The sequence below is a fragment of the Cibotium barometz genome, chromosome 54 (assembly GCF_041138505.1).
Source record: "Cibotium barometz isolate CiBa-2024 chromosome 54, ASM4113850v1, whole genome shotgun sequence".
NCBI classification, from domain to species: Eukaryota; Viridiplantae; Streptophyta; class Polypodiopsida; order Cyatheales; family Cibotiaceae; genus Cibotium; species Cibotium barometz.
This window is the reverse complement of record NC_141099.1, coordinates 4,194,423-4,204,126: the sequence shown is the minus strand read 5'-3', so window position 1 is coordinate 4,204,126 and position 9,704 is coordinate 4,194,423. Positions and strand designations below refer to the sequence as shown.

The following is a 9,704-nucleotide window of genomic DNA, read 5'->3' as shown; positions in this document are numbered from 1 at the left end:
CTCCATTCACATCTACATCTTTACATCTACATCTACATGCATCCATCCACCTCCACATCCACATCTACATCTATACATCTACATCTACATGCATACATCCATATCTCCATTCCCATCTACATCTATACATCTACATCTACATGCATCCATCCACCTCCACATCCACATCTACATCTATACACCTACATCTACATGCATCCATCCACCTCCACATCCACATCTACATCTATACATCTACATCTACATGTATACATCCACATCTCCATTCACATCTACATCTATACATCTACTTCTACATGCATCCATCCACCTCCACATCCACATCTACATCTATACACCTACATCTACATGCATCCATCCACCTCCACATCCACATCTACATCTATACATCTACATCTACATGTATACATCCACATCTCCATTCACATCTACATCTATACATCTACTTCTACATGCATCCATCCACATCTCCATTTACATCCTCATCTACACATCTATTTCTACATGCATACATCCACATCTCCATGCATACATCCACCTCCACATTCACACTCACATCCATACCTCTACATCTACATGCAAACATCCATATCTCCATGCATAATAATATTCTTTTAATTAATCTAGGATGATAGTTCCTAGAATATGGTAGGAAGTCCTCTTTTTATGCTTTGAATGAAATTATTTTATGCGTAATTTCTATAAAAAATTTTCCATAGCTCTGCTACTATGACTGATAAATCTCAATTTTTTTCTAAGGGATAAGGCTCATTATTAAAGAATAATTAGAATGGTCTCTAATTGGATCATCAATCCATAATGGTCTCTAATTGGATCATTAAGAAAATAATTAGAATGGTCTCTAATTGGATCATCAATCCATAATGGTCTCTAATTGGATCATTAAGAAAATAATTAGAATGGTCTCTAATTGGATCATCAATCCATAATGGATTGAATCATCAATATACATAAACTAAAAGCATAGAAAAAAAAGCCATTAATTTGGCCTCAAGCATAGCTTAATCTTGGATTAAGGAAAAGCCTTATGAAAAGCTTCATTTGGATTGAAAAGGGTCATGAGTATGACCATTTCTTAAGTGAGAGAGAGAGAGAGAAAAACCATTAGAATTAAATATAAATAGAATTTTATGTAATTCTTTACTATCATTAATTAATTAACTTCAATAGCATTTCAAAAACCATACCAATTAAGCTTCTCAAGCTTGAGAGGGGTTGAGAAGAGAGAATCATTGAGAAATTATAGAAAAGATCATAATTCACTATACTTATCTTATAATTTGCTTGATTCTTTGTTCAGGGTAGAGGCCCCCAACCAATCAATTGGTTTAGTATGTTGATGGAGCCACCAATGGGGATTGAAGAAAGAGAGAAGTATCAAAAACTAGTGAATTATTAAAGAATTCACAGTTCTTGGCTTAGGTAGAGTAGAGTAACAATGCATAAGACATTATATTCCAACAAGGGGAGGCTTCTATTTATAGGAAAATTTGAGCTCCTAACCAAACAAATTGATTCTAGAATTTTCCAAGTCAGTTAGGTCACTTTTTGACCATTTTTAGGTCAGTTAAGCTAACTTTTTGGAACTAGACTTGAATGAGGAGAGAGGAGAGATGAAATATCTCAATTTTTATGAGTTTAAAACTCATTCAAGCATGTGAAATATGCACCTCCTTTAAAGAACTCTCCTTCCTTACATATGTGTCATAGTTTTTTTTTTAATAAACCTTGTACATTTTCAACTCTTCATCTTATGTGAAATATGCACCTCCTTTAAAGAACTCCCCTTCCTTACATATGTGTTTTTTTTAACTAATAAACCTTGTACATTTTCAACTCTTCATCTTATGTGAAATATGCCCCTCCTTTAAAGAACTCCTCTTCCTTACATATGTGTCATAGTTTTTTTCTTTTACTAATAAACCTTGTACATTTTCAACTCTTCATCTTATGTGAAATATGCACCTCCTTTAAAGAACTCCCCTTCCTTACATATGTGTTTTTTTTTACTAATAAACCTTGTACATTTTCAACTCTTCATCTTATGTGAGCATTTACTCATTTTTGGATACCCAAAATATCTCATATTTTTAATATTGCTCATAGTTTTTTTTACTAATAAACCTTGTACATTTTCAGATCTTCACCTTATGTGAGCATTTACTCATTTTTGGGTATCTTCTTTTTACAAATTGGATTTATCTCCTCCCTACACATGTATTGATGCTATTGGCCCCTAGGAACCTTAATTGGACCATAGTCTAAAGATTTCTGAAAATGTAGACCCTTAGACTAAGGTTATTTATACCTATTTCCAATTAATTCCAATTGCACATTTGAAAATTCTTTTCGAATTTCTGTTTCAGGGGAATTCATCTTAATTATATGAGATATTTTTCTATCCAAAAATATTCAAAATTTGAATATTCTCTCTCTAGAATATTTTCTCTCTCTAGGTTAAAACAGTTAGAAACAAGGTCTTTATATTTCTGAAGAGGGATTGATTACAGGGGAAGATACTAGACATCAAAAAGGGGGTTGGGGGAGGAATCTTACAATCGCAGCCTCGTGGTTTTGTTCAAAGAGGGTAGGAAAACAAACTGTGCAGGTTGAAAAAGGCTTTATATGGTTTAAAGCAAGCTCCACGAGCTTGGTATGAAAAGATACATGCATATTTGACTGCACATGGGTTTCAGAATAGTCCAACAGAAAGCACTTTGTATGTTAAACGTGTGGATGGTGTACATCTAATCATTGCTCTCTATGTCGATGACATGCTGCTCACAGGACCAAATGAGAGTCATATTGCTGATTTTAAGGCTGATTCGAATGCCTCTTTTGAGATGTCAGATTTGGGGCATTTGCATCATTACTTGGGGATACAATTTAAGCAGTGTGATGGAGGTATTGCTTTGTGTCAGACAAAGTATATTGAGACATTGTTGCGGAGATTTGGCCTTGAAGACTGCAAGCCTATTGCTACTCCAATGGAGACAGGTTTGAAGTTGAGTCTTCATGATGCTGGAGATCACTTTGATGTCACACTCTATCAGACAGCTGTTGGTTACCTCATTTATGTATGCATTACGAGGCCAGACATTCAGTTTGCAGTCTCACAGGTGAGCAGGTTTATGCATAGCCCAGGGTCTCAGCATTGGAAGGCAGTTAAACGCATCTTTCACTACTTGAGTGGCACCATACATCTTGGGTTGTTTTATCCCAAGGGGGGATCGTTGCCGCCAGATTTACATGCTTTTTCGGACTCAGATTGGGCTGGTTGCTATGACACAAGAGTGTCCACAAGTGGTTTTTGTTTCATGCTCGGTAGCTCATGCATATCTTGGTTGAGCAAGAAGCAACCTACTGTGGCCACTTCTAGTTGTGAAGCTGAGTACAGAGCAGCTTTCACAGCTACGGTTGAGTGTGTGTGGCTCAGACGGCTTATGGCTGATTTGGGTGTTGAACAGGAGTCTGCCACCTCTATCTACATTGACAGTCAGAGCGCATTGGCAATTGCGAGAAACCCAATTTTTCATGCCGAAATCCTTCCAACGAATTATTTGATTTTCAAACTACTGGGAAATCCCAATCCCCAAAGAAAGCGGCAAAATTCGAAATTCGAAATTCGAAAGAAACCGCTCCTTTGGTGAATGCTATAAAGAGAGCCAATTTCCTGGTTATCGAGTTATACTGCTAACCTCCTGCGAAGACAGGCCTCTCATTTTATCCATTTGTGTCCGATAACAATGTCCGGCCGCGGCAAGGGAGGCAAGGGGCTGGGCAAGGGCGGGGCCAAGCGCCACCGCAAGGTGCTGCGGGACAACATCCAGGGCATCACCAAGCCGGCCATCCGGAGGCTGGCCCGTAGGGGCGGCGTGAAGCGCATCAGCGGGCTCATCTACGAAGAGACCAGGGGCGTCCTCAAGATCTTCCTGGAGAATGTCATCAGAGACGCCGTGACCTACACTGAGCACGCCCGTCGCAAGACGGTAACGGCTATGGACGTGGTGTACGCCCTCAAGAGGCAGGGCCGCACACTCTACGGCTTCGGCGGCTAGATGAGGCCTTCCCAACCTCACGGTGTTTCTCAACACCACCCCCTTCCCTTGAGATATGTTTCTCTGCCTGGCTGCATTGAAAATCGCTGTGCTCTTGTGTTGTAATCATTAGCATGAAGGGTGCGTGCGACGTCTGTGCAGATAAAAGAATGCAGTGGTTCAACAGAGAAATAAGTTTCATGCTTGTGGGTCTTGCATTGGGGAGTACCTAGAACAACATAGTCGCTTGAATATTACGTATGTAGGTAATGTTTATATCTGTTGTGACTTGTTTTTTGAATTGTTGGGCATGTTTTGAACTTTTGTGTGGTGGTTGTTGCTTGCCTATGCAGTTGCTTGAACTCTTATGAGAAAAGTGAAGAATCACGAGTTGCAATTCATCTTTTGTTCCCATCTATATGAGTTTCAAAGTGCTCATGTTTTTTAACTCAGGTTATTCATAGTAACCTTCATCTAAGCTTTAATATATTTAGGAGATGTTAAATATTTTGATATCAAATCCATGATAATAATTAATTCCCCTTGGCTTTGACTCTTAATAACCTATTATATGTGGCTTCATTGGCCATGTTTATATGCCTATTCTTATAGGATTAATCATAGTGTTGGGTGGCTTTGGTAAATTCTTGAATGTTAACAAGCTTGAGGGTAAAAATTTACGTTTGGGAAAATTAGGTTTTGAAAATGCCCAAATGTCTTTGTAAAAGAGATTTGCATCTTGGGAGGCCCAACTATTAAGCTTTCTTTTTGAAGAAGGAATTCTCTTCAAAGTAAAATTCTCTTCAAAGGAGCAAGATGTATGATTGAAACTAAAAAGAGAGTACAATAGATTAGTCTTCGTCTTGGTTATCCAAACTAGTTCCATATACGTATTTGTTGTAAGATCACCTAAACCAACATATCTAGCACAGTCAAAGTACAATGGATTTTCATTATACTCCGCTTCAATTTTAGAATTTGTAAGGTTTAAGCTTCTTTTACAATTTTACATTTTGTGACCTAAGTTGATTTATTGAAGCGTCTGAATCAGAGAAAAGATAGATATAATTTTGTTTTAGCGTCCTCTAACATCTGACAAGGTGAAGCTAGGATGAAGATGAAACCACTTTGTTTACTTGTCGCCTTTGGGTACAAGAGGTAATATGTGGTTAAAGGCTCCCCAAAAATGCTTTACAGAGCCGGCTGAGCTGGTCAAGAGTGACAGTGCCATGCCATCGATGGACTAGACAGAGCTGGGCGTTTTACAGGCGTAGGTGTCAAATCTGGGCACAGAGATGTAAAATTCAAAAAATTGAGTTGGCCAAGCTTAATTCGATGCCTCACTTGCTATTTTATTCAATTGGTAGGGCATGGCTGGAAAGAGGTAGTTGTTGGGTGAATGCGTAGCATTGTGTAGTTGATTAGCTCAAGCAAGGCAAACATAAGCTTACACACAAAAACACGGGGTACTAGTGATGAACGCGTACCAGAGATATAAAACGTGTTGGTGCTCTAACACCATTTTTTTATGCCAGCAGCGAGTTAAGTAAATTTTTAGTGTAGTTTAGGTGTGCAAGCATAGTCTTCAGAGTCTTATTTTGTAGTTCACAATACTTGAGTAGCAAGTTGATTTTAGAACTTGTAGATGTATCTTCTATTTGATTAAAAAGGGGATATGGTGTAAGCCTTGGACAAGAAGTATCGAATGTCAAGTGGAGAGAGGATATATTACCTAGTGATGTCTAAAATCTATTTGAGAAGGAATAGGTGGGTATGTTACTATGAAGAGCATTGGAACAGATGGAGAGAGAAGGCATTAAGGATCTTTAGTAATATTCTAAGGATAGAGGTCGATGGTGGAACTTGTATTGATTTGCTTAGTTTTGATGGATTTGAAGACTTCTCTTTGGAATGTAAAAGGTGTGTTTATTGTCTAAGAATTATCACGTGTAACCTATTGTGTTCAAGGTCAATGGGATACTATTTGTGTTGTGGAGCATAAACAACATTCCATGGCTAGACAAGTATACGACTACAAGGACTTTCATAGGTTTTATAGTGCACACCTCACTACAATCTTAGGGGCAAGTTGCATTGAAATCTTAGTTTAAGCTATCATTGGTTATGTACGATGTTTGGGGGTGGTTCTTTGTTGTGAAAGTGAAGGATAAAACATACTGGCTTGTGGAGTTGTAGGTGACTATTTGTATTGCACAACATCATTAGTTATGGGACAATTTATTGTGTTTGTGTAACACTAAAGCTTGATTTACGTTGGGTGATTTTAATGTATGTGAATTGTTGGAGAAGCTTAGTAGCAATGTGTTGCCAATTAAGTTTTGAAACAACATATGTGGTCATGGCTTTTGTTGGGGTGTCAACTTGGGAGTGTTGTATGTTCAATATTCAAAAGCTTGCTCACCCCAGTAAGGAATTCATAGTACATCATATTTTTAGGAAGAATTTGTGGAACCCAATAAAGTATTTGTTGCTTTCAACCAAGTGGATCAAGAGAACGGTTCTTGCTTGATATCAAGATAGTTATTGATTGGTTCTTTCATCAAGTTGCATCATTGCATGAGAATTAATATGTGATATATAAGTTGATGGATTGAATGAATGCCCTAATGGATTCTTATTGATGAATGCCCTAATGGATTCTTATTGTTAGTCACATATATTCTTTGATTGTTTGCAACAAAAGCATGCACATGAGTTTATTGTCGCCAAGACATAGGATAGACAAGGAGTATTGATTATTGATCTTGTTGCGTTCTAGATGTGTGTATGGACATCTATTATAATTAGTTGCATTTGTAGGAGGTTATTTCTCTTGATGTCATTGTAGCTAGAGAGTCTTTATTTCACTTGGTTTGCACTTAGTATTAGATGTTTTTTCAAATGAATTAGGAAGAAATTTTTTTGTGAATGAGGTGGAAGTTGTGTTGAAGCATTTGTCTAAAGCTAAAAGTGGAGGATGGGATGGGAGTCCCAATGAGCTTTTCACGAAGTATGTAGATGAGATAAAGGCCCCTCTCGCGTTTATTTAGGAGGAGTGGTATATAGGTATCATGCTTGTGAGTTGGAAGATTGGGTTTGTACACTACTTCCTAATGTTACATCCTTAGTTAATCTATGTCAATGGAGACCAATCACAATGATGGGGGTCTTGTGAAGATATTTGCAAAGGTCTTGGTCAACATGTTGAATGTTTTCGTCTTACTTTGATTCAACCAAGGCAATATGGTTTTATCAAAGGTTGTAATATTTTGCATAAAATATTGAATCTACAAATTGGAATTGATTATGCAAGGGATTCGAGGCAAGAGGTTGTTTTGATTCAAATGAATATTGAAAAGGCTTATGATTTCGTTAGTTGGTCTTTTCTTTTACAACTTATGCGAGCTTTGGGCATGCCTTCTTTGATTTATACTATTGGCCAATATGAAATGGCTAGGTTATGATTAATGGTGGGGTCATTGAGCCCATTCATTTGACAAGATTGGTAAGGTATGCCCACTTAGCCCTCTTTGTTTGCAAACTGTTACACATCCAATTTTATCTTGATTGGATAAGCTAGTGGAGGATGGTAAAGTTGTAGGACTTACACTTCTAAGTGAAGAGCAGATGGTTGGCTTGGCATTGGTAGATGATTCTTTCATGTTCCTTAAGGCTCAAAGAGATAATGTTCAAGAGGTTATGGCTATTTGGGATACTTTTGTTCTTGCGTCAGGATTATGATTAATATGCAAAAAATTGCTCTAATAAGGTGTATCGAGAGAGATTTGCTTGGTTTAGGATAGAACAAGAAGGTCATACAAAGAGAATGCATCACATGCCACTTGGGTTATTCGATTAGAGTTGATGTTGATTCACATGCTTTGTTGGCATGGATTTCTACAAGGATAAATAATAAGTTTGGTAGTGGAAAGCTCAGGGTTGGCCTTTGCATGTTCGGCTCAAAGTGAACCATCCATTATGATCAACATCATGATATCTTTTTTCTTGCGTTTATTGCCATGGACAGGTAAAACTTTGCATTAGATGCAACGACCAATTCGATTTTTTCCATGGAAAAGTGTAGGAACTAAGCTAGGGTAGATGGGGATCTCTTGGGAACATGTTACTAGTGAATGGGCTATCCTATTAGCTGTTAAATTACATATGGTCACTAGGAGATCGCCTTTATTGCAAGATATGTATGTCTCTCAAGAGCCATGGGTGGTAATGGCCACTGCCCTCGTAGAGGAGGTTGCACCTATGCATGGTAATACAGGAATTGATGGTACATGGTGGGATGTAGTGAATTGCCAATAAGTTCGAGTGGTGGCTTTACCTTTTCTTTCTCATGCAAGTTTTTTGAGATTAGAGTGCCATATCATGGCTATTAGGCACCATTGAGGCACCCTTAAGGTTGTAGAAGGCAATTTCAAGGATCTTGGTGATCTAATGGGGGATAACGGCGGCGATTTCATCATCTATATAGCCTACGTTGTTTCTTTGAAGGCTTCTTGTCGTGTGGTGAGAGCTACTAATTAATGTTGCCATGCTATTAATCCATGTTGTTAATCAACCTCCACTTTGTCTAATCTTTGTGATAAGTTATTAAGTAGATTCTACTTGGCTTTATTCACCACATTGTGAGAGATCTTAAGAGAGCTATTAATTCATGCTATTAAGCAACCTCTACTTCGGCTAATCCTTGTGAGAGCTATTAAGTAACTTTTACTTGGCTTTAATCATCACATTGTGAGAGATATTTTCTTCCAAAGTATCCTAGGGTTGGAGGCAAATTCTTCTTGTGAGGGATTTGTTTTTTTGGCTTCCATCCAATGCTTGGTATATGAGAAGAAGACTTACATGATTTGGTAATGTAATTGGGAGCTTAAAGAAGGTATTCATGGAGCTTTCTTAATGATCTTGGAGTCTTGGAGCTTCTTGGAAAGAGGACAAAAACAGAGAAAGGGAGTCCACAAATCTACATAAGAAAAGAGTCATTTCTTCATCAACACACAAAATTAGAAGCTTATTGGTATTCCATGATGTTTCTTGCATTTGCTATGCCTTGATGAGAGTATTATTGTTTCTCTTTGGTTGGATGACCATTGCAAGTCTTGAAGAAAAAAGGTTTTGATGAAAAGCGTAATGCAAGTATGATTACATGCTAGTTGTAATGTTCATGAGCATGAGTACTTGCTTTGAATTGTAAGCCCTCAAACACTCTACTCTCTTTACATTGCTACATTCTCAATCAAATTGTATATGTGAGACTTCTCTGCTCCCTTCGCGCATCGGATTCTCGGTTGCTAGCAGCGAAAGTAGCTTTCTCTTGCGCGGGGCAGGGTTTCCCTTTCGGGGCCTCGCCCTCGAATGTCCGGACACGAGACTAATCTGGTGGTCATTCCAAAACCGAAACCAAGAAAATTTCCTATGCTCGAAAAACGGGGACGATTTCACCTTTTTGATTTTTTTAACGAATTTTCTAACGGGGTCAAGAGACTAAACTATCCTTCACCTGATTAAACAAGATGGAAGGAAAACTATTACTGACTTAACTTGAAGAAATCAATGCTTTTTTCCTTATCGAAATCAGGCAAAGTTGAACTAATCATTTGAGGAAATCAACGCTTTTTTTCTAACTGAAGT

At 37.9% G+C, this 9,704-nt stretch overlaps 1 protein-coding gene across 1 annotated transcript; it reads left to right on the top strand.

The window, feature by feature from the left end:
• Nucleotides 1-3,725: 3,725 nt before the first annotated feature.
• LOC147607790 (histone H4) lies at nucleotides 3,726-4,176 on the top strand. Its single transcript, XM_086789787.1, has one exon. It carries the CDS (start codon nucleotides 3,768-3,770, stop codon nucleotides 4,077-4,079), a length of 312 nt encoding a protein of 103 aa, XP_086645913.1. The 5' UTR covers nucleotides 3,726-3,767; the 3' UTR covers nucleotides 4,080-4,176.
• Nucleotides 4,177-9,704: the final 5,528 nt, after the last annotated feature.